Source organism: Octopus bimaculoides, chromosome 8 (genome assembly GCF_001194135.2).
Source record: "Octopus bimaculoides isolate UCB-OBI-ISO-001 chromosome 8, ASM119413v2, whole genome shotgun sequence".
NCBI lineage: Eukaryota > Metazoa > Mollusca > Cephalopoda > Octopoda > Octopodidae > Octopus > Octopus bimaculoides.
In genome coordinates, this window is record NC_068988.1 from 51,468,850 (window position 1) to 51,495,912 (window position 27,063).

General features: G+C 34.2%; 1 protein-coding gene across 2 annotated transcripts in view; it reads left to right on the forward strand.

Moving 5' to 3' along the window:
- The window catches only part of LOC106867254 (E3 ubiquitin-protein ligase Rnf220), a 152,793-nt gene that overhangs the window by 91,717 nt on the left and 34,013 nt on the right, over positions 1 to 27,063 (forward strand). For both annotated transcript variants that reach the window (XM_052970102.1, XM_052970101.1), the window contains 2 exons: positions 1,027 to 1,153; positions 18,897 to 18,939. In XM_052970102.1, the coding sequence (XP_052826062.1) occupies positions 1,027 to 1,153; positions 18,897 to 18,939 (170 nt within the window). The remainder of the gene's footprint in view (positions 1 to 1,026; positions 1,154 to 18,896; positions 18,940 to 27,063) is intronic.

The following is a 27,063-nucleotide window of genomic DNA, read 5'->3' on the forward strand; positions in this document are numbered from 1 at the left end:
ATATATATATATATATATATATATATATATATATATGCACACACACAGACCTATACATACATATATGCATTGGCTTCCACACCTTTTTCTATCTACCAAATTTACTCACAATGCATTAGTCAGCTTAGGGCTGCTGTGCAATGGGACTGAACCCAAAACCACAAGATTACAAAATGAGCTTCTTAACCACACAGACATGCCTGTGCTCACAGTGAAAACTATTTCTTCAAATGTATGAAATATTTGCTTTTACTTCAGCTGAAATATGAGTATAAAGTCATGGTTAGGTTTCTTTTTGTTTATAAGTAATCATTTTCCCTATGGTACTGTCATCATTTTGAGAGTTAAACAATCTTCAGCTTCCTATTGAAATCTATATTCAACTCAGACCTGTGTACATAACTTTTTTTTTTTATATATATATATATATATATATATATATATATATACAGTTTATACAGAATTGACTATGACTAACTCCTACAATTGTCTTTACGTATTTTTCTGGATGGTGGTGGTATTATTTTTATTCAGTTCCAGATCAATCAACCCTGATTGAGCAGACCTACTTCCAATCAAAATATTTTCAACTATGGCTGCCCTATTTTAGTGACATATATAAGACTACATGATTTAATGTTCTTTCCTTATTTAAACCACCCATATCCAGCCATATTATGTTCAAAATGGACAGATCTGGCCTCTCCCATTTACCCTACAATGTCATTCTAAAAATATACAGTTACATAATCAAAATCTCAAGATAATGTGTTATTAATTCAAGACAATGTTAGAAATGACCATTACATTTCACAGAGTAATCTGAATGCTAGAAGGTTAAGATGATGAGGTATGAGAGAGATTTGGCTGCTATTTCTAGAAAGCTGTGCAATGACAGGGGTTCCTCTTGGTTATTCTATCCACATGTAGTGTGAATGAGTTTTGATTGAGGTATTATTTTTCAGAAGAGTAATAATCTTTTCTCTCTTTACAGTTAATACAAATACTTTTGTTTTAATTTCACAGAACAGAGGAGACGTAATATCTTGGATGGTCAAACACCATGTTGTCCAGTCTGTGGTTTAACACTGCGAGCGGGAGAATTCGAAGCTCATCTAGCACTTGAGATAGATAAAATTGAAAAGCTTAGCAGGTAAGCATTAATTTAAGTACTGTGATTTAATTTATTGATTATTGTTGTTATTGTGATGGTGGTGATTGAGCCATAGGTCAGCTCTGCATCAGTAGACATATAATCATTCATATATAAATAGTGATCATCTTTTTTTTTTTTTCTCTCAGGCAGTGTGCATCTAGGACTACATCATTCTATGTGTCTTCCCCCTTTTGAGACAATAATCTGAAAAATTTGGTTGCTATTTCTAGTAGGTTGAGCAATGTAGAAAAAAAAAATTAATGTGTGTGTATATATATATATATATATATATATATATATGTACATGATCTGATCTCGTAATGTTTGAATCCTTCTCCTTCCTTACATTTTTGCATCTGGGATGATGCAGTCATTTGATCTTTAGTACCTGTATCCAGTAGACTATACACTTCATTGAAGACTCCTATAGAACAGGGTGTTTTGACCACTGATATAATGACCTCTTGCTCCTCTGAACTTGCCAGTTCGGTCCATTTTCACACTTTTGACTATATGTCCCTTATCCACCAAAGCCTTGCATTATATACCAAAATCCTTAACCATACATTTATAAGCTGGTATCTTAAATGTGTCTCTACTCATTACAAGCCAAGCTGCAAGCATTTCATCCACTCTTAGCTGTTCACTTGCCTATGGCTAAATATTATTGTATTGGCAAATTCTTTCTGAAACTTAGAATAATTGATGGCATTGTTCAACTTTTGAATAAGTGTGAGGATTCATTGGCAGGGTGTGTTAATGTAAATTGGCAATACATGAATAGAAAATGAAATTTGGAAGTGATGTAATAGTAAATATCAATTGAAATTTGTTTTGTTCATTGATTCACTTTTTTTTTTTTTTTATAAAAAAAAATTCGTTGTTGGAAAAATAGTTTTGAGACATTCAAGTTACTATGAGGTCTGCTCTCCCTTCCTCTCTCTTTTTTCTCACTCTTTTTATTTTTTTGTTTTGTTGTTTTTCTTTTCTTTTATTTTTTTTTCCAGTCAATTTCCTTGGTCACTCCTTTGATTGATTCCTTTCTACAGTCTGTTTTTATCTATTCTAATTGAGCTTGAATCACAAATGATTTGAAATTAGTTTAGCAATTCCCACTCTTTAGTCTACCAATTACAGCTGGCAAAAATGGGCCTTTCTTTTCGGATGCCCTTCTTCTCCCCTCCCTCCTCACACTCTCATCGCCCAATAATTGTTTGTCATCTTTTGAGGCTTGATTCTATCAAACTGCAAATCATGCCTTACCACCCTTCACACTCCTCCATATTTTGTTTATCGAAGACCGTTTTGTTGTTGTTATTGTTGTCTATTATGTGTATTCCTGTTTGTACTACAATTTTCCCTATCCTTATATCTATTGGAAATTATTGTAGTTGTTGTTCTTCTTCTTCCTCTTCTAACACACCACCACCACCACCATCATTTTGAATTTCCCATCCCTTCACTGTTTTATATCTAATAAGTAAGTACTCCCTTTCATATGAATGAATGGCCCTCAACTCTTACTGCTGCTGCTGCTATTCAGGCTGCTTTCATTTCGTTGTCTTTAACTTCTATATAGAATTTTTCTTTCTACCATTTGTATATGCCATAAACATTAATATTTCTATTTATGATTTAGAAATTTTGCAGAAAGAAAAAATAAAAAGAAAAAAACATAATTTAATTTATTGGATCAGTGCTTTCGTATAACTACTTGACCTTCCACCTTTTTATTCTTACAGATGTATAGATGTGTGTGTGTGTGTGTGTGTGGACATATGCACATACATAGCATGCAAGGCTTCAGTTAACAGGCTAGTGAGTGGGCACAAACCCACTTGATGTCTATATTTTGTTATTAACTCAAATATATATTGTGGATGAGATATTGTCTAGGAACTGAAACAACTCTCATAAAATGATTTCCCATTCAAAGTCAATATGTTGATATCTTTTGGTCTTCATTTTTCTATATCAATGTATATATTCTTTCTTATTTTCTATGTAACCAGGCAATATCTAATCAAAGCTAATAACAGATCAGCAAGCATATGTTTTCTCCTTTTTTTTTATATTATTATTATTATTATTATTATTATTATTATTATTATTATTATTACTACTACTACTACTACTTTTAGATGTTTGATTTTTGTGGGGGGTTTTTTCCTCTTTCCTAAATTATGTGTGCATATATATATATATATATACATATATGCACACACTCATTATTTATATATATATATATATATATATATATGCACACACATAAACATATGCACATACACATTATATATATATATATACATGCACACACGAACATAACATAAACACATAGACATGCACACACATACACACACACACATACCGCGTATGTATACATACATACATACTCATATATGTATACACACACACACAAGTTACATACATACATATATATATATATATATAATGTTCCCAGTTGTAGTCTTTTGATGATTTTATTTGAAGCTGCAATTCTATGCTTTGTTGGATGAGATAGCGTGTGTACTACATCGCTATAAACATTCCACTTTATCGATTTCTTTGTCTGATAAAATTAACTTAGAATTCACTTTGTTATTGCAAATAAAGAACAGTTTTCATTTATTTTGCATTATAAGATGGCAGTAACACAGAGCTGACAATATAAGACATAAACAAAAACGGTGTTGAGCTTGTGCTTAAATAGTCACTAGATTGTCTCAATTTTCAGTCAAAATACATTCATCTAAGGAATGTAAGACATTTGTTTTTGTGTGTGTGTGTGTGTGTGTGTGTGTGTGTGTGTGTAAAATGAATTTACTTTTGTTTCATATATGTATGTATATAATGGCTTTACTTTTATTTCATTGTTTATAACTTTTTGGGTTTTACTTTTTTTTTTTTTTTCTTTGAGCTTTTCTTTTTCTTTCCTTTCTGTTCCTGATTTTCATTGTTATCTTCAAGAAGTGTAAATAAAAATTAAATGAAAACAAAATGGAAAAAGAAAAACAAACATAGCTAAATCTGTTTTTATTGTAACATTTATTTGACCCTCATTTATTCTATTTAACCCTTAGGCTACTATTGAGAAAATCTATCAAGATGATGGCATTTCACTCTGTCACACACACACTGCATCTATTATATCTCCAGTCTTAATGGCTTGCTTTCTGAATAGATTTACTTTCACACCAACTGGCTTTCTACACAAACAAATACTGTGTATTTAAATATCAATTGTAGTTTGCCCCCACTGTTACTTGTTAATATTTCATATATTCCACCCAACCCTTGTCTCTAATTGCTCTAATTTTAACTCTCTCTCTCTCTCTCTCTCTCTCTCTCTCTCTCTCTCTCTCTCTCTCTCTCTCTCTCTCTCTCTCTCTCTCTCTCTCTCTCTCTAAAGTATTATCATAAACATTCTGCACTACAGCCCCAAGAGAGTAATGTCTAAAAAGAACAAGTATCTTGATATTTCTTTTATGTGGTTTTGTTCGGAAAGAATGTAGCAGGTACATGATAGCCTTTTTAGTGAGGTGCATGTGTTGGGTAGAGGGCTGTGTTTTTAAAAAGCAAGAATACTGCCAGATATAAGAGATATAAGAATGAAAATCCAACCGTTATTTTTCTATAAGCATTAGGTCATTGTTTAGCTATGTCTTCTCTTTATCCTATTTATAGTTATTACAATTGTCTCTGTCCCTTCCAGTGAGTGTACTAATTTAATTCTAATGAGCCTTTTTCTTCAGTTCTTTTGCTCCACTCTAATCCTTCTGCTGCAGAATTTGCATCCCTCCGAGATGATTTCCCTGTATTTACTACTTTACAACAATTCTAATTCAGCTGTATTAATATCACTTTATCCCACTGACCCATGATATGAAGTCTTGATGTTCATGGTATGGTCTCATTTATAACTTCAAAGTGATATCCTATCAAAATGGCTTCAGCAAAGCATTTTGATCTGGGTTAGGATGCGACTAGCAATACACTTTTCCTTGAGACCTCAGCTCCATGATGGAGTTGTATGGCTGTCATCATGATATGCAGTAATGCCTTGCATATTTTTAGACCTGGCAGCGTACCTCCCTATCTAGTTCCAACCACTCATCAGGTCTGATGAATTTCTTTCTAAAAGATAGAAAGACAGTAAAGGGGAAAGAATAAGAGAAGAAGAATCGATTTCAGTACAGGACTGATACCTTATATATCAATGCTGAAAAGATGTAAAGTGAATTTGACCTCAGTAGGATTTGAACCCAAAATTCAGAGAGCTAGAATGATTACTGCATAGTAATCTATCCGACATTGTAATAACTCTGCCAGTTGGCTATGTCGTCTAGCAATGTAAGCATCTAGAGTTCACTACATCATAAATCTATTTCAGATACGCTCTTGTGGATTATAATGAATTATTAACTACACCAAGTCCACAACTACAATAGAATTACAAATATTTATGACAAATGTTTATAGTCAAAGTGGTGCACTTGTCCAGATTCAAGCTTATTTTATTTGTGATGGTCATGAAGGAAGAGGAAAAAGACACTAACCACACCAATAATATTGGCATAGGAATGAAATGTTGTTATCATTTAACCCCCAGGCCAGCACTGATTGAGCAGATGCTCAAAAGTATTTAAGAAGAATTATCACTATTTTTATATATATCTTGGACTACATTGTCAAATGTATCCATTTTTTTTTTTAATGACAATAGAGGGAAGTTTGTTCCTCATACCATTGGCCCTGAAGTATTAACACAGGAAGTGACTCTTGCAAAAGTTAAGGCAACATCACTGTTCTAAAAAAAAAATATTAATTGAAAAAAAAATCTCTGCAATCTCCCTCGAAATCGCAGTATACCATTTTTGCTTAGTGTAAACCTTGATTTATAAAAAGACAGAAAAGTCATGGTTGGAGAATTTTTAATTGTATCATATTCAATGAGAGCTGGCCTGTGACATTTTACTACATTGTGACTTTGCAGATTGTTATACAGTGTTTCAACATTACTGGTTATTGCAGTGTCATGACTTAACAGATTGTAACATTACAGAGTGTACTGTGACATCACATCATATTAGAGTTCATCGTGACAGATTTTTCTACAGCCAGATGTCCTTCCTGTCACCAATTCTCACCTGTATCCAAGCAAGATAATATTTCTCCATGGTCGGTCATGTTCTTGCAGAATATTGGAAATTAATGACACAGCTTGTATGATAGTGACACTCACATTGCGTAGTGTTAAGGGAAGGAGATGCAAACATACACACACTTACACACACACACATGCATATATAATAGCTTCTTTCATTTTCCACCTACCAAATCTATTCACTAGGCTATAGTAGAAGACACTAACCCAAGGTAGAACACAATGGGATTGAACCTGACACCATGTGGTTTGGAAGTAATTTCCATAACCACATAGCCATGCATGTACCTATTGCAATGTGTATATCCCAATAGTCTATTACAATATGTATTGTCATGTCTTACACATATTGTTACCTTGTAGTGAAGAAGATAGCTATAGCTCACTTTTGGATGTCTAAGCTTACAGTTTGCACAAATTTGTCATGTAAACTAGGTTTTAGCAGGATTTGTGGTGGGGGTGGGGTTATACTTAGTGGCTGGCAGTTATGTCATGACTTTTATTTCTGATTTTTTATAGTTCACACTTATTTGAAATTTTTGTTATAAACCACATTAACTACTAGTGCAACAAGTTCTCTATATTTTCACAAATGGTGAGTTTTGTGTGTTAGTGTGTGTGTGTTCACATATACATTCATGTAGATACAATTAAATACAAACTGTATGTCAATTCATACAAGGGTGTGTACTTCTATACAATTTCATGGACTTGATCAAGTTACATCTCATTAAATAACTTGAAATATGAGTACTGAACATAAACCTGTGACTATAATATCCTTTCCTGTGTCAGCTTTCTAATTCTTTACTGAAGTGTATAATAGAAATAATTATGGTAGTGTATAATACGATTTATCACATGGATATAAAGCTATAAATGGCAACGTGTGGAGTAGGTGATTGCTTTGACCTCACTATATGACTGGTAGTAATTTTATTTAGCATGGCAGGACATGAACTGTAAGAGATTTATGTGGTCACTTGACTTGCTAGAAGTAGCTGCTGTATCTCACTTGAACTACACTACCATCTTAAAAGATAAAAGGTATTTTGCATAATGTCTAAGATATGCTGTCTGGTGAAACAGATTTGATGTGACAGTCATTGTCGGAAGGCCTTTGATTAGCCTCAGGTCAGCACTGGAGTCTGGGGCTAATCAGCAATAATTAGATACTGCAAAACATTTAGTTTGGTACCTCATCCTTTTTGTAACTCCACACTTGTCTTGTAATGTGAAGAAAAGTAATTTCTTTCATGAGTTCAAGGCCATAAAATTGTTTGTAAGGGCTATGCTTGATTGTATCTATATTATTGTAGGCATTTAAACCTTTTGTTTGCATTTTTCTGTTGAAATGCACTACCTTTCTTTCAATTAATTTTGAAAATAATCGAGAATTTATTAAAATAACTTTGTCGTTTTTAAGTTGGTGTTTGATACCATCTTCTACAAGAAGCAATTTTTCTGTCATCCAGTAATTTCTACTTGGTCAAGAACTCAACACTAGCATACAGGTTATAAATATCCATCACATAGAGTCCATCTGCTTTCATCAGTTATAATCATCAGCTTTATTATTGATAGATGTTTTAGTGGAAGACATCTCATTGCTACACTTTACTATTGATGCTGTTTGAAAGTTTAAGTTTACTGTTAGTGTTTAAAGGCTGAAAGGGTGCACTTGCTGTGTACCCTTTAAATGGTTTCGTTATTATCTCAAATTCTAGTAGGTTTATTAAAATGATGTCATCCCTTTGCCAAATAAGGGGTGCTTTTTATACATACCAAAAGCGTGGGTTTGTATGAATTAAGGGCAAATTGGTGACATCAGTTCTATTTAACATTTCTCTGACCCTAATGAGGATAAAATAGTTATGGAGCAATCAAGTGAAAATCTTGTTATTGCTCACACAAAAATGTTTTGTGATTTTTTCTCTATTTAATACCGAGGCTACTTATCTCAACCTATTGGGTCAAGACCATTACAAATGATGTAGCTTATGTATGTTTTATAGTTTTAACTAATCATTTGTCAACTTAAAGAACTTTTTAATAAGAATTATTCTGTTGATTTGAATAGATTTTAATCTTAATTGCAAAAAGTACCAGTGTAAAACATGATTATTTAAAGAATTTTGTCTGAGTATGCTAACTGAAATGTCTTTGTAAAAGCCATTACAAAGCCAGCTTTGCACTTGCAAAGATCTACTTAAAATGATGCCATGTAAATAAGCTGGTTGTAATCCCTCTTAGCAAGAACTCTTTATTTGATGGAAGTTCAGCTAACAAGAAGGCAGCATGTATTTAGTAGCACTGAGCATCAATTCAGTAAGCTTCCTCTCCTTTCAACTTGTCAAAGTTTATAAAATCTTTAGCTAAAATTAGGTTTCATAACTGAGATAAATTGATCAAATCTTTCCAAGGCAGCAGTGAAAATCCCTTTTAACATTGACCTGTCATTGATTGGCAGTAAATTGTTGCACCAAGTTTTGCGGATTTTTTCATAAATTTCTCTTGAATGAAAATTTGACACTGCTAATATAAAGTCGCTCTCTTTGTTTCTTATTCCCTTCATCCTTCTCTTCTTTTTCCTCATTCATGTCTCACTTAATCTGGTAACCAAGTGGATTTCCCAGCAAGTTCAAGGTATAACTCAATTAACAGTACTCAAATGGTTGTTTGTCACTGGTTATGCTTTTCATTTGCACATAGCTTTCTCTGCCATCCCGTTAACAGTGTGGCAATATAGAAGCCTAGACAAACTGCTAATACTCACTTAGCATGAGTGTGATGACCAACTGTATGGTTCTGATGGAAATTAGCAAGATTTATTGCCATTTGGCAGACTTATTGCCATGAACATTACTAAAATTAAGATTCCACTTCTCACCTTAATCCAATCAAACCAATAATTTCTAAACAGTCTGCAAATAAGAAAAGCCAGTTGTGTGAGGTAATGTGGTGGGGAGAATATTATTTCTATTTTTTTTTATTCCTTCTGGTCTTTTTTTTCTGTTTTTCTGGTTTTTTCTTTTTTAAGGCACTAGTTAGTTTGACACTTTTTCATTAGATTTTGTCTTTTATATCTTTTATCAGTTTATGTGTCTGTAGGCTTGTTTGTATGTGTATACTTGTGATTGTGTGCTTCTGCATTTAATAGTGTGTGTGTGTGCATGTAAGAGAGGTGAGGAGGAAAAAAGAGAGAAAGGGTGAGAGATTGTGTGTGTGTGTGTGTCTGACCATTATAGAACATCGTAGATTGGAGTGTAATGTATTCACTGTGTGTTTTGGCCCGCCCTGTTTCTGGAATGTTCTATCTTAAGGGGCTTACATTAGTCACTTGGCTCTTGACAGCAACCTGAACATTTGTAGCATTGTTGAAACCATTGGTCAGCAAGTCAATCATCAGGCACACATGGAAATCCTACCGTAGGAGACAAATTCTACCAGAAGCTTGGGTCAGAGTAAGACATTGACAAATAGGACACTGATCTCTTTTGTCAATGATTCATTTTCTATCTCTGTTCTCTCGAAGACAAATAGGCTTTGTCTCTGCTTCAGTACTTGGTATCATTTGATAAATAGTAAAAAATCTATAATTCATTTAACCACCTACCCACTTAAGCTGTTGTTCTTATTGACTTTCTTCTTTGGTCTAATATTTCGTTCATTGATTAAAACCACAAATAAATTTTCTACCTCATTTAATAAACTTTCCTAAGATTTATTTCATAATTATATCCTTATCAACATCTTCATTTTTGTTACATTTTCCATTGATGTTTATTACTATTAATGTGTTGTTGTTGTTGTTGTTATTATTATTATTATTATTATTATGATGATGACAGATTAGCAGACTTGTTAATGTCTGACAAAATGCATTATGGTATTTAGTTATGGGTATTTTGCATTCTGAGTTCAAATCCTACTGTGATCAGCTTTATCTTTCAGTCTTCTGAGGTCAATAGAATAAAGTACCAGTCAATCAAGCATAATAGTTGATACAATCAACTATTTCCCTACCCCAAAATTTCTGGGTTTGTGTCTGTTAGAAACAATTGTTATTGTTATAGTTAGTGTCTTAGGTAGGGTTGGCAGAATCATTAGTGTCGGAAAAACTGCCTTGTGGTATTTGTTCTGGCTCTTTACTTTGTGAGTTCAAATCCTGCCAAGGTGAGCTTTACCGTTCATCCTTCTAGGGGTTGATAAAGTAAAGTACTAGTCTAGTATTGGGGTTGATGTAATCAACTACCACCCCTTCTGTCAAAGAGTCAGGACCTGAGCCTAAATTAAAAGCACTGAGCTTGACTTTGCCTTTCATCTTTTCGGGGTCGATAAAATAAGAGTCAGTTGATTACTGGGGTCGATATAATTGACTATAACCCCAACTCCAACCCCACCCCAGCCCCGAAATTGCTAGCCTTGTGCCAAAATTTGAAACCCTGATTATTATTATTATTATTATTATTATTATTATTATTGTTCAGTAGTTTTATTTTTATAACGTGCTTTCACTTCACTACCGAGCGCAGCTCTGTGCGCCTTGGGTATGTGCTGTGGTTTGCTGTGGTGCTCTTATGGTTACTGTATTGAAAGTGTTTTGCATAGGATGTGTGCAGTGCCCAGTAGTGCAATTTTCTGTATGTTATTATTATTATTATTATTATTATTATTTGTTGTTGTTGTTGAATGGTGTAAGTTAGCAAGCTGGCAAAATCCTTAGCATACTGAACAAAATGCTTGATAGCATTTCATCTGTTTTTATATTCCAAGTTCAGATTCCACTGTGGTTGACTTTGCCTTTCATCCTTTCAGGGTTGATGAAATAAGTACCAATCAACTCCTGTGGTTGAGACATTCGACTAGCCTCCACCAACACACATACACACATTCAGGCTTGATATAATCATTCTCCTAACTCCAAATTTGTGGGTTTGTTCCTATGTTAGAAATAATTATTGTTATTATTAATATTTGCACTACAAGCATCCCCTCCAACCAAACATGCTTTAGTTTTACTCAGACAAGTAAAATTTCTGCCACTATCAGATGGTGAACACACAGAACAATTGTTGGCTTGCTGTGTCCCCAAAACATGTACCAAGAGTGATAAAAATCAAACATTCAGTCAGCATCATGGTGTTTGGAGTGATGACTAGTGATAGCAACGTTATGCCTCCATTCATCTTCCCATGTGGCCTAAGATTCGACATGGAGGCCTACATCAAGTGCTTGGAGGCAGTAGTGCTTCCCTGGGTCAAGAGGGTGGCTGCTGGAAGACAGAATTCTGCACCATGCCACACAAGCAAGAGAACCCAGTCATGGCTGTCAGACACTACAGCATGACGTTTCCAAATTTCTGACAGAGTAAATTGCATCATGGTGCTGTTTTTTTCATAGACGGTTCCCTTCTCACCCTACTATACTGTGTAGTCAACAAAATCAAAATTAAACAATGCGTGAAGTTAAGAGTATAAAATGATGGCAATTTACCCATCGCACCATATATATATATATAAAACTGGTCTTCTTTTTTTCTGAATACCATCTTGTGTTATTTTATTAGTAGAAGTAAATGTTTATTCCATTCATTTATTAACCTTCCATATGTTTAGCCCTTTAGCATTCATATAACTGTCAAATATAATGCTTATTTATTCACATTGTTTTTATTTAATCTTGGCTTATGTTGTAGTTTTAAAATTTCAATGATGTGATTGTTTATTTTTAGAATGACATTGTAGGGTAGTGTGAGAGGTTAGATCTGGCCAATTTGCACAGAAAACAGGTAGAATATTTGGGTCAGATATGGTTGGTTTAAATACTAAAGTGTTAACCTAAATTATCTAGTTTGTGAATCATTTTGTATTCCTTGAATTGATAACTACTTTTGAATAATTGTTAGACATTTCGGTGAAACATTCGCAATTAAACGAATAACCTTTTTATCTACATAATCTGAGAATAAGGGTAACTGGGTGATCTTAAGGGGCCTGTTGTTTATTTTGCATTTTGTGGCTTAGTAATTGGTCAACCAATTGGTAATGAATATAATATATCGCTAATAAGGTTCTTATTAAGGTCTTTTATAATACACTGTACCTTTATCACTCAAATAACAAACCTTTTTGAATAGAAGTTAGCTTGAAGCACTTATTAGTCATGTTTTTTATGATGTTTGATAACAGTGAACGTAATACTAACTACAAATACTTGAAACAAGAAAAGTGTGTGTGTGTGTGTCCTATTCTCGCTAGACATTCCCTTAAAGTGCTGCTTATTGATTCAGTCCAGTCAGTGTTGTAATTCATATGACTGCTAATAACAGTTACAGGTAAATAATAACCAGTTGGGGGTGTAGGTCTCAGTTTACTTGTCAGGAATTATTTTATTACAGCCTGCAGCTGAGAACAAAGACAAAAATCTATATATTTACACTATAACAACAGTGTCACTATGAGTTCTTGATGTCATTTATCTATTTGTCACATCCTGGCCTTGTCATATGTCTCAGTTTCCATTACTATTTATGTCCAGTTCTTGCACTATAGACTTTTTATTGCTGCTTTTGCTATTTTTACACACTATTTATCATTTGCTTCACTCGATGGTGGTGTCTTTTGTTATTATTTGATGAGAGTAGCTTCTTGTAACGGGGTATGGTTTAAATGTAGACTAGATTGTCAAGGAGAAAAGAAAACTAGTCACTGCACATATGTACTACATTTCACACTCTACTCCCTTTGCTTTGTTGTGGCCCACAAATATTTATGTTTGGAGGAATAATAGCAAAAAAATAATAACTATTGATAAACATTCAATGGAGGAAGGTTAGGTAGCTTTCAGCTGAGTCTGTTGTAGTAACTGTAACCTCATTTATCATTCTCTGATTCGTCATGAGTTTTTAATACACTCTTTTTCAGCGTGCGCTACGGGTGGGCAGCTCCATGTTACTTTCTCAATAAAGTTCCTTCAGCAATATTACAAGATGTTTCCTGTCCTTTCTATATCATGACAACTTAGACTTTCCCCCCTCTTCAGGTGACAGTGAGGTTAGAAAATCTTTCCAGTTTCCAAATACAGTTATGTCAACAGTCTATTTCCAATAGGCTCTCTTAATAAGTCCTTAGTTTTATGTGTTTCTGATTTATTGTTTGAGATTTTAGCTCAGACACCTATGTTCACTTCACTTACTGTGTTTTATAGTACATTGAGAGAATAAGATACTTGAAATTTCTTTAGGCTTTTTTTTTTTTTTTTTTTTTTTTTTTTTTTTGGTTAAACTTGTTTGACAATAAGGTGTATGAATAACTTGGGGTAATTTTTAATTGGTGTGCAGCTTTAAAAAAAATATTTGATTTTGTAGGTAAAAGAATTGAAATTGCATTGACTTTTTTCTTTTTTTTTTGTCTTATGAAATCTTGATATGCTGAGTATTTGGAATTGTGTGAGACATTTTTGATTTAAACCCATGCATTTATAGTAGTTGATTGAATTTTATTATGATCATGTAAGTCTCTTGAATTCTGCTTACCCCACCCCATAAGTTTCTTGCAGACATTGACCCACAAGTGTCAAAGTGAACTTCAACTGCACCAGCCTCACTAAAATGACTCTCTTGTTAAAGAAAAGGCAGAGGTGCCAATTGATTACCAACGTACTGTTTTTTCAGACACTATAGCAAAATTAGTGCAAACATTGTGGTATTGTTCCCACATCTGTCTCAGATGTGGGAGCCTTTTTAACCATATCCAGAAATGGGTCACCTAGTTGATTGGTATAAAGTCACAGACATGATCTAGATTCTAACCTGCAGTTACAGTGCCCTCTCTCGCTCTCATACTCCATTCTTTAGAGCTGGCTGGACTCATACAACCTTCACTCAGGCATGCCCAGCCTCCTTGTCTCTCTCTCTCCTTCATTCATCCCTTTTGTTTCCTTTGCCTAGATCTTGTGTTAATCTTTACATCCAGTCCTTCTCAGAATTTTGGCCCTTAGGCTCTCTGTCTCTGCTCATGACTTTTCCCACAGATACTGACTTTCAGTTGCTTAAAAGGAACATAAATATCACTGGTCTCAGATGGCCTGAAATAGCCAGAAGTAATGTCTCTTCCCTCAAATCCAATAGAAAAAATAAGAAAATCCTGTTCAAAATCTGGTGCTTTCCAGTTTAGTATTACTAAGATGCAAATTAATTGTTCAATATTTTCTCTGGAACAATGTAACTTAAATCGTGTCTTTTACTTGTTTAAGTCATTTGACTGAGGCCATGCTGGGGCACTGCCTTTAGTCGAACAAATCGACACCAAGACTTATTCTATCAATCTCTTTTTGCCAAACTGCTAAGTTATGGGGATATATACATGCCAACATTGGTTGCCAAGCGATGGTGGTGGGGGCTAAACAGACATACAAGCATATACACACACACACATACACACACACACACTCAACTGGCTTCTTTCAGTTTCCATCTACTAAATCCACTCACAAAGCTTTGGTCGGCCCGTGGCTATAGTTGAGAACATTTGTCCAAGGTACCACGCAGTGAGACTGAACCCGGAACCATGTGGTTGGTAAGCAAGCTACTTACCGCACAGCTACTCCTGCACCTATATGTACAATTATGCTCACCACATTTGAGACCGTTACCAAAAAATTCCATTCCTTATAGCTTTAACTGTTGTCATTTTATCTTCTTTAGAAGAACAGTTGACAATCAATCAATCAAAATTCTTGAGTCAGCTGCATCCATGAATAAGTTTTTCAAACTAAAACTACTGCGTATACTTGTCAAAAAGTCAAATTTTTTTAGCCCATTTTTGTAAGATCAAATTTATGGGGTCAACTATTACATGGCTACTACTTTTCAGGGGCTGAAATTGAAGCTAGAATCCGAAGTGCTGTGTCAGCAGTTGAAGCCCAACTGATGTCTAAGCAAATAAAAACAAGAACATAATGAATTACAGTAATATTCCCAATTCTATGCATCAAAACACACGTCCTAGTAAATAACAAAACCCATAAACAAGACTGTGTAGCTCTTATAAATATTTACACTTTCTCTTTTATTTGTATCCATCAAACTTAACAGACTAGCTTAGTGAAATCAATTTATATCTCATAATTGTTATGGTACCACTGGTAACATATCTACCCGGTACCGGCATGCCACTACCTACTTGGCCTGTTTCAAAAAATGTTGCAGAATGTCATGTCCAGAACATGGTGTAGAGTTGTTAATCTGGGGCATGGATTCCCAAAGTGTGTTCTGCAAAACCCCAGGGTTCCCTGAAAGTTATCAGGGGTTCCATGTTTTTAAAAATAATGTTGAAGGATTCTGTGAGAACTACTTATCTGGCGATTAACTAAATGGTTTTAGGTTTACGGAAGTCATGTCTCTGTACAAATTCATACATGAATTCTGTTGTTTGCTGATAGTGCTGGCTGTGAAACACGTTTCTCACCATGTAAACAGACAAGCGTATAACACATGCGTTTATTGTATTTGGAGATGAGGAAAATATAAAGGTCGCATAGGAACCACTGATCTAGCGATTACTTGAATGTTTTTAGGCTAATCAAGGTCATGCCTTTATATGAATTCAGACAGTGGCGTTTGCCAATGTTTGCCATTAGTACTGTCTGTGAAACACATTTCTCACCATGTAAACATGATGCATGTGTTTATTGTGCTTGGAGATGTATGCAGGCTTGCAGCATATCCTGTGCATTCATTTTAGTAATGGTGATGTAGCACCCATCAACAGATGTGTAGTGCTGGCTATTAAATGGTGTTTTACAAAAAGCAATGAGCATTCCACTATAAGCACCAAGCAGTCCACCCATAGAGCAGACTACAGTAAGGTAGCCACACAATTTTGTAGCTGTTATTTCTATGTACAGGAGAATATGGTACCTTGACCCACAAACGTTTTGTTGTTCGTGAAATATTAGGGTCAATTTTTTTATACGGGGTCTATGGAAAATTCTCAATTTTTTGATTAAAAGTAGGGGATTGACTTTTACATGAGATCGACTATTACTTGAATATATATGGTAAATACATTTTTTTGTTACATAAGACTTGTGTACATTACTTACAACAACTTGATCTGTCAGATATAGCAGCCAAATCTCCCTCATATACCTTTTACTTATTTCAGTCATTGGACTGAAGTCATTTTGGGGCAACCACATTGACAGGTTTTTTGTCAAACAAATCAATCCCAGCCCACCCACCTTCTTTTTTCGTTTGTTTTTAGTCTAATCCTTATTGTATCTGTCACTTTTACTGAACTGCTAAGTTACAGGAATGTAAACAAACCAACACAGGTTGTCAAGTGGTGTTGGGGAACAAACACAGACTCAGCACATACCTACTTATATATACACTCTTACAGTGGGCTTCTACATAGTTGCCATCTTCCAAATTCATTCACAAGATAGAGAATGTAACCCTAGTTATACAGGAAGACAAGATGGTCATGTTTGGAACACTTTTGATCACAAGTTTGTTCATTCAGAGGCTGACTTGAAGCAATATAACCAATGAAGCAACTGTGCCTTTAACAAAATTTGATGACAGTGCTTTTGTTGAGTAAAGTAAAAAATATATTCTTGAAAACTTGTTTTATAAAAATAATAATAATGATAATATTAAAACGGAAGAGTAAAGAAAGTGGTTATATTTTTAGTGATGTTTACCATATTTATGTATATATGATGCAAATAATGCTATACTAGAATGAAAGATCAAAGTCGGAGGCTCATAGTTTATATGAGGTTAAATATATAACTTTTTTTTTTCACTAGTATCTTCAATCTTTCCTATTAACAAGATCATGGCTGCTGCTTGAATTCTCAATAACTCAAAACTGTTTATAGTTTGGTTTATTTTATTAAAGTTTAATTTGGTATTTAATTTATAGAACATAATATGCTACCATTTGGTTGTCATATTTTTGGAACTATGTATTTGTTGTGTATATTAAAGTATAGAAATAAAAATAAAAAAATTTACTAATCAATATGGCAAGACATTTTAAGTGCGATTTATTCTCTGAACATTTCTATTTTTCTATCACTATTCATTCTTCTACATTTACTTAGTGTTTTTTTATTCATTTATTTGTTTATTTATTTTTTTTGTCAGTGCTGTTTCAGCAAATACAGTGCTGTCTTTGCTTTATGGAAAACATCAAAATATTATTATCTAATGACTAGGCATAACGATGGCTGTGTGGTAAAAGGTTTGCTTCCCAACCACATGGTTCCAGGATCAGTTCCACTACATGGCATCTTGGGAAAGTGTCTTCTACAATAGCCAAAGGCTTGTGAATGGATTTGGTTGATGCAGACTGAAAGAAGTCTATACATAAATGTGTGTGTGTGTGTTGCTCTCTCCTTGTCTTGAATTTGTGTGACAGTATCCTTCATTTCCAGTCTTCCATGTGAAACATTTGGTCATGGGGAAATATTTCCTTACTTGGATATAAAGTGAGAGTTGGCGACAGGAAGGGCGTCCAGCAATAGAAAAATCTGCTTGAGGAAACTCCGTCTGATTCATGCAAGCATGGAAAAAGTGGATGGAAAACTATTTTGACTGTTGTTTCTTCTTCACAGTATAATTTTTTTCTTGTGACTTTTGAATGTTGTATATTTTTTGATAACACAAAGTTCAATGGACTACATTTAACAGGAGCTTATATACAAGCATACAATCCTATCAAAATGAGCTCTCTCTCTCTCTCACACACACACACACACACACACACACACACATATCTGTGTATCATACTTAATGCAGATATACTGTAAAAAGTTGGAAACTGCAGTATATATCTCAAGAAAGTATCTTGTGTGAATGTATACATCTACATGAGATGTTTTCTTGAGATGAATATGATGCACAGAATGCTGTGTGGTAAGAAACTTGCTTCCCAACTGCATGGTTCTGGGTTCAGTCTCACTTCGTGGCTGGCATCTTGGGCAAATGACTTCTACTATACCCTTCTGAATGGATCTGGTAGACAGAAACTGAAAGAAACCCATCATGTGTGTGTGTGTGTGTATATATATATATATATACGTTTACATCTCTGTAACTTAGCAGTTCAGCAAAAAAGACTGATAAAATAAGTGCTAGACTTAAGAAATAAGTCATAGGGAAAATTTGTTCAACTAAAAAGCCCTTCAGAGTGGTGCTCCAGCATAGCCACAGTCAAACGAGTGAAACACGGAAAAGAATATATACATACGTAAATACATTTACACATATACACATATACACACATACACACACACACATATACACACACACACACATGCAATCAGAATTGAACCATGCAATAACTACTGCAAATCATTGTTTGAAACTAAAAAAACTCATATCACATTTTGTAACATGTCAAAAATTTGCTTATATACTAAATTGTTAGTCATTGGCCTTCACATTCAAAAACATTCACACATGTTTATATTGTGTTTGTTTCTTTTTCTTTTCTTTTTTTTTCTTTTTTTCTCTAATGCCATGAAATAAAATTACATTTTTTATTCTGCTTCATTTACCAGGGTCAATCGCAGGTCTCGAGAATCCACATTACAAAATCGAAAAGTAAGTGTTTTTTTCAAAACTTTCTTTCTTTACCATTTTTATAGATTAAATTTTTTTTTTGTAATTTTAGATTTTTTTTTTAATGCTGAATATGTATTTTACACACACAAATATATGATGGTTGTCCACTCTTGTCCAAGGAAGACCACTGCTAACCATTATTAAGAACATTGTACACTCAGACAAATTCATATTTTACACTTGTGGCTCTGCTGGTGACTAATGAGCCTAATTCTTTAACACATATATACACACACGTACATATATAGTGGCGGGGAGGGCATATAATTACTCCACTTTTTCAAATACTTCCCTCCACTTGGGCTTTTCTCTTGTCCCCTTTTTGTCTTCTTTCCTGTCTTGTAAGTTACTTGACAACCCCACTAGTGCCTGTGGCCCAAAAAAAGCACCCAGTACACATTGTAAAGTGGTTGGCACTAGGTAGGGCATCCAACCATAGGAACCATGCCAAAGCTGACATGGAACACAATGCATCCCTGTGGCTCACTGTATCCTGTCAAACCAAGGCCTATAAATTTCGACCCATACATCATTATTTGAGTGACCAGGTATCTTTGGATAAAACTCCTACATAACCTTTGATTTGGTTACAGAAACCACTCATGGAAATAACAACTTCTCCAGTTGATTTTCCATTAATTCAATCTATCTTCATTTCATTTCTCATTGCTTTCCTCTCCTGCGGTAGATTACATAATACTGCTCACATATTCCCTATTGAATTGACTGTTGCTTTAGTTGTTGGTATTGCATTTGGTTATATGCATGTTTGGATTACTCCTCATCCTTTGTTTAGGTTTTATATACATGTATGTACAACATGATTCTGAGTTTGGCAACCATCTTCTACTATAGCCCCAGAACAATCAATGCCTTTTCAACAGATTTAGTTGACAGAAACTGAAAAAAGTTCATTCTGCATATGCATGTGTGTTAAATTTTTTTTTTTTTTAGGACCCCTTCAAGAAATTTACTGAGAAAAGGCATTGCTAACTAATTTTTTCTGTTCTGTAGTATGTGTGAATGAAGGTATATGTATGTGTGTGAATGTGTTTGTGTATGCTTGTCTCTCTTGGTCTTAACATCGTGTGACAGTTGTAAATGAGTGTCCCTGTCAAACAGTGTTATTCATTTCCAGTATTTTGGAAATAGATGAGGATTGGTGGCAGGAAAGGTATGCAGCCATAGAAACTTTACTTCGATAAATTCCAACCAACCCTTGCAAGCTTGTAAAAGTGGGCACTAAAATACACTGGTATATTATAGTTCCTTTTTTGTCATCATTGTCTTTTTTAGTGTCTGTTTTTCTATGCTTACATGGGTTGGATGGCTCAACCCAAGCTGGCAAGCCAGAAGGCTGCATCAGGCTTCACTGTCTGTCTTGGCGTGGTTTTTGTGGCTGGATGCCCTTCCTAACTGCATCATCTACAAAATGGACTGTCCTTTTTTTTTTTTTTTACATAGCACCAGCACTGGTGGGATCAGTTTTGGTGCTGGTGCCATGTAAAAAAATTTTTTAACATACACTGTTTTGGCTTTAGAAAAAATATTTAAAACACACACACACACACACACACACAATTTATGTATTATGTATCTCTCCTACATTTGAAATGCTACTGGGGTTAAAATTAACGGATTTTTTATCAAGCAATATGTGGTACTTGTGCTCAGGTGAGAAATGATACCTGATTTGCACTATGAAGTTCCTTTCAATCTTTGTCTCCCACATTACTTACAGTGACTTGATCTAGGTAATGATTTAGGTTTGTTTTTTTTTTATTCCTTGAGCAGCAGATTTTTTTTTTTTTTACTTTGGGATGCTTGGTGCCTAGTTTGATATTCTCTATCTATAAGCTAGATACTTGCTTTGGTTCTTATAAGGCTGGTCACTTTCTGCTGTGCATGTATGTGTGTATCATCATCATCAGCATATATCTACTTTCCATGTTTGCATGATGGCTTCATACTGCACTCAGGATTTGTTTATTTGTTTGGTAAGTTTTTCCTTGCAAGCATGGGTTGGACAAATACATATTGAGGCATTATTTACAGCCGTATTCCTTTCCTGTCTCTAACCTTTACTTGTTTTTTTTTATTCCATTTGTCTTCAAAAGCACAGAGCTAGTGGATAATTTTGTTGTCAGGTAATGCCAAAAACTACACCATTTTTAGCTCAGTGCTTTCATGTGACATGTAAAATGTAAGCCTTTGCCCTGACATATGACAGCTTCCATATGGTTTCCATGTATTATCTTCTGTGGCTCAGAAACTCACTAAGATGTACTCTTTGTATATTCATGTACATCAAGCATTGGCTTCAATGTGTGTGTGTGTGTATTATTTAGTTCTTCATATACTTAAACATGATTATTAAAGTGCTAAATAGATGTTTCAGTTATTTTCAATAATATTTAGAGACAGATTAAGTCAACAGCTTTTATATATTCTCATAATATTTGTACCTCCTTCCAGTTATTACTCAAGTGAATTTGCCAAAATTAATTACCTACCTATCTGTGAAATTTTAATGTCATCTATCTACTTAATTGCTGTTTCTTTAGCATATGTCTAATTTTCTTTTTTCATCATCGTCATCGTCGTTATTATTATTATTAGTAGTAGTATTATTTTTGTGTTATCAGTTATTTGATTAGCAGCAGTTCAAACCATACTGTTTTCTATGTTCATTTTGTCACTTCTTAATATTTTCAGGATATTGAAAATCGTTGAATAGTCTTCTGTGAATGTGATATTTCTTAAGTTCTAGCCAACATTTGTGTATATGGTGGTGGTGATGGGGGATGGTTTAGCTTCTTTGTTCTCTTCTTGCTCTGGCCATCTATTTTTATTTCTTTTTCTTTTTTTGGGGGGGGTTGTTTTTCCTCTTTTACTTGTTCCTTGTCCTTTTCTTACTTTATTATCGTTTTGATTATCATTTTATGTAATGAAGATATCAAGTTGATCAAAACAATATTTGGCTGATTGAATATTTTCCTTCGCATTCAATTTTTGACAGGGTCAGTTATGACTTTTCATTTCCCCTGCGGCACTACTATACATACCAGTATAAAAATAATGATAGGTTTGTTAATAGCAACTACACTTTCCCTCTCGTCATCATAAAAATTATTATTAAAAGTTGTAATGCTTAATGTTGCTCTTCACCAAGCATAAGTCTTTGTAATGTAATGAATATATTTGTTTTTAATATATGGAACAGTTAGTTTTAAACAGTGTTAATGTACATTAGTAGGACCACCAAAATGTGTGATTTGATATTGGGAGCAGGAGGATTGGAGAGCTGTTTTCTATTTGGTTTGAACATTTATAGCTATTATTGATATGTTACAGTGACACAAGGCAATAATCAATAAAATCAACTCCAGTACAAGACTCCTATGTATTTTACCAACCTTGGATGATGAAGGCAAAGTTGACCTCCATTATAAAGGGATATGACTTGCATTTTGCTGGACTCTCTTGATTCTGCCATCCACCACCATCCTCACAGGGCCTTCAAATTTGTTGTAGAGAGATGTTGAAGGGTACATGGCTGGTAATTATTTTGTCAATTCTGCTAGAATATGAAAGCAAAAATCCTGTCCCTAGTTGAAGCTGAATTGAGAACAAAAAAAAAAATGTAACTAGATACTGGAATAGCACTCTGCTATTTTTGTCATTCCACTGCTGTTATTGATAACTGCTACTGAGGTGAAGTAAAATATTTTATTGATGTCATATGGTAATATCATTGATTATCACATGGATTTATTAGATATGAATAGATGATGTACAGCAGCTAGTTGATGAAATATGCCTGAAGCAATGGTTTTTTTAGATCTCTCGTCTGAAGATATCTTGGTGCACCGCTTCCTATTGCGGTGATCCGTAAGACATAGTTTCTCTGTCTCACCCACTTGTCTTGGAGAACAACTACAAAAGGTCATAAATACTGCCTTGTCTCCTCATATCAATTCATTAACCCTTTTGATCAAGCTTCTTGTTTTCAAGTAACCAAAATTTTAAAATTCCATTGAAATTTCATGTTAATTTATGACCTAAGCCCCATCATAATAATGACAAAGCTATTTTTACCAAATACTTCATTATTGTAGAAATTAATAGAGCTAAAAGCAGTGCATTTCCACAGAAATTTGTTAACAAAAGGGGTAATGAGAGAATAAGTTCAAACTCTGTTCAAAATATATTATATCTCTTGATGAAGGATATTATTTATTGAGTCTCAGAATAGATAGTCGTCTTAGTTTACAATCTAGTGTTATTGCTATTTGGGAATACAAAACAGATGTCTAAATCTTTATTATCTGCTTTAGAGAATTACTATTAGTGGAAAGACTTCATGTAAGAGAATTCAGAAACTCTCCTGGGGGAATTTGTCCATTTTGATAACTCTTTAGTGCTTAGAATATTTTCATGGTAGTGTCATAATATTGCTACAACAAATAGAAGACCAGAAAAACAATAAGAAATTATTGACTTCAATTGAAGTCACATAAGTCACTATTTAATAGCTAGAAATTGTTGCTGTTTAGTCTAGTGGAGAGAACTAGTTCCTATTACTTGTATACTAGATTCTGTTGTTGTCAATGTAGTTTAATTTTCAGACTGAATTTCTGTAAGTGTTTGTAAGTAGGGCAAGAAGATTCCCTGCTCCTAGTGAGTTACCACCATCACCATCATCATCATCATCATTTAATATCTGTTTTCCATGCTGGCATGGGTTGGATATTTTGTTGGGATCTGGTGAGCTGCAGTACTGTCTCAAGCTCCAATGCCAGCATTGGCATGATTTCTGTGGTTGGATGCCCTTCCTAACATTGATCGCTCTACAGTGTGTACTGGGTGCTTTTTCATACCATTGGCACTAGTGAGGTCACTGAGTAGCTTGCAAGATGGGAAAAGAACAGGAAAATGTACCCCTACCCTAAGTGATGGTGCAGAACGTGATTTTATGTCAGGTGTAGAGAAGTTTAAGTATGACAGAAGGACAAGCACAGATGTCTTGCTGTTGAGAAGATACTTGGCTACTCTGCATTATATAAAGGTGGGAGTAGCTGGAAAGAAAATAAGCATGATAGTGATGGGGTGCCAGAACAAACTCTTAAACTATAAGCATGAAGCACTGGACAAAGTATTTAGTATGGCACCTAAGGAATGAGGTATTAGTATTGGATGGAAGTGATGGAGGGGGTTCGCTTACTAATTCACTAAGCGGGCACTTCTTTAATACCTGCTCAAGCACATAGTATGAGTGTGCTAGTGGTTGGATCTCCCCCCACCCTCAATCAAGATGCAGGTTTTCATTTTTTTTTTTTTTTTTTTTTTTTTTTCAAGGGACCCCTTGTTTTCAGAATATTTGTGTATCAGCTCCACTGTGAGCAATATATTAACATCGACCACAGTTGTTCTTCAAGTAGAGTCAGCAACAGTTCAGAGTTGAAGTATTTTCTGTCCTTGAAGGAACAACTTAGCCTCCAGCAATGGACAAGTAACATTTTAAATGTTTTTAATCACAAATGAAATGAAAGAAAACAAATACTGATGATAAACATATTCAGAATGAAACAATTGATTTATGCTTCTTTTACTAATGTCAATAGATGGCTAAGATCACTTAAAGCAAACTTAAATTGTTCACTTGATGAGAGTATAATGTTTCTGTATGTCACTAGTTTCTGTTTAAACACAAAGCTATTTTCTCACCATCTTTCTCTCACCTCTCCCTTACACACATGAAGTAGATAAAGTAAGAGTCAGAAGATGTCATGGGAGGAATTTTTGGCTCAGATAAATGCACTGTTATTTGATGCTGTTAATTTAAGGAGGCTTTTACTAGCTATCATCTAAAGAGCAAGGTGAGTGATAGATGAGCTTGAAATATCTGAATAAATATGAAACTCTTCAATGAAAATGTATTGCTGTGTGTCCTGGTAATTAATAACTGTTTTAGCATCCTTTCTTTTTCTTCTTCTCCATGTTGGCGTAGGTTGGAAAGGTCTGCCAGAAAGCACATTGTCACTTGTCTCAACCTTTTATGGTTTTTATAAGCTTACTGGATGCTTTTTTGTGGCACCAGCACCTGTGCAATCACCAAGAAACTCGTAAGACAAGACCCCTCAACTGCTACCTGCTCTGTTATTTTCTTTTGACAGCAAATGCTACTTTTTCATCCAACAATAATCTATCAGTCTCATCACATGACTACTAGCACAGTCTTGTCTCTCTCTTTCTCTCTTTGTACATCACCTGATACCGTCACTGTCCATTCTAGTGTCTCAATTCACTTGTGTTCCACTTAACATCAAGTTATATCCTGTAATGATAAATTGATTAGAAAACTATTTATGAAGAACAGCTGACCGTCTGTCATTGAAATTATTCTTTGAAGGTATAAAAGCTGTTAAGATCATTAAAAACAAGTAACTCAGCAAGTTCTATGTGAGAACAACTTCTTCAAACATCACCTTTACTGTTTTTTTAATATCTTAGTCATAGGAGGAGGAGCAGCTCCTGCACACTGGTGTATGGAAACCACTGCTTTTCAATGCATTGCTAAATATTTTTTATTCCTATTTTCCGTAATGGCTTGGTCTGGAGAGAAAGGGCAGCACCATTACATTTTCCAAAGGAACTGAGATTGGTAGGAGGCAAAGAGGAAGTTATTTTCAAACTGGAACTTGGGCTCATATTCTTGCAACACTGAAGACTTGACTTAACATCTAAAGAGCAGGTGGCTATGTTAAACTGGGAGACACACCAACACCTGTTGACAAGTGGGCATCAAACAAATGCACGTGCACACACATAAACACGCACACACATGCATAGGTTTCTTTCAGTTTCTGTACCAAATACATTCACAAGGCTTTGTTTGGCCTGAAACTATAGTAGAACACGTTTGTCCAAGGTGCCACATGGTGGAACTGAACTGAGAACCATGTCATCTAGAAGCAAACTTCTTACATTACAATACCTGCACCTATGTATATGCCTTTTTCTTTTTTTTTTCTTTTTTTTTTTTGTTTGAGATTATGTGATTTTAGAAATCAAAATTTTGTTTTCCCTGCATGAAGTAGGTATTTATACCTGAGTATCCTTACTAACATTACCACCAAATCATGGAGTAAGGATGACCATTATTTTTAACTAGTTTTATTTAGCTGTGAGATCTGCTTTGACTAATGTCACAATATAGTTCCACACTAAAAAATACTCAATCATTATACTTTTTATAGACATAAGTATTTATATACATGTATGTATATATCAATTTGAATATATTTGTGTGTTTTTTCAAATGGCTGTATGTAATGTGTATTACATGTTTGCCTCTGTTATGTATATTTAATGGCTTTCTTTATAATGTATATACATTTAATGACTATTATGATGTATTTATATTTAATGTAAGTTTTTGTTTTGTGTGTGTATATTGTTTGTTGCAATGACTATTGAAGGACTGTCTCTAATGTATGTCTGACTGTGTTAGATGTTTAATAGCTGTCAATATAAGTCGTCACTGCTGTGATCATCTCCCTAAAGCACTTGTTACTAGTTAATCATTCTAGATAGATGTGATATTGTTTCAGCAGTTGTCAGTAATGGGATGTTAGTTAATGCTTCCCGTAATAATATGGTATTTAATGTCCATCTTTATTTTGTCAGTTTAATACATCATTTAGCTTTAAGTAGTTGCTACCTTATATAGCATATTAACTGCTTCTCAGGGCTTTTAGTTGAAATACATATTTATCTAGTCATCCAGTGGAAGTGTTGCTACTCCTCTATAACATTATAAATATATTTTAATATAGCAGTATAAATTTATCACACTATTAACCACTTTCCTTGTATGTTTCTGTCAATATTATGCTTCAGATAGACCAATTGAAAAACTTGTTCTAAATAGAAATGCATAAGATGAGGTTCAATGAATCTATTCTGCTCTAGAAATAACAAGTATAAAGATGTTAAAGTTTTAATATATTTATGATCAATTTTTGTTCATCACTCCTTTGTTTCTCTTTTTTTCTTTTTGTCATAAATACTATTTTCTTTCACTTTTTCAGAATCTTATAT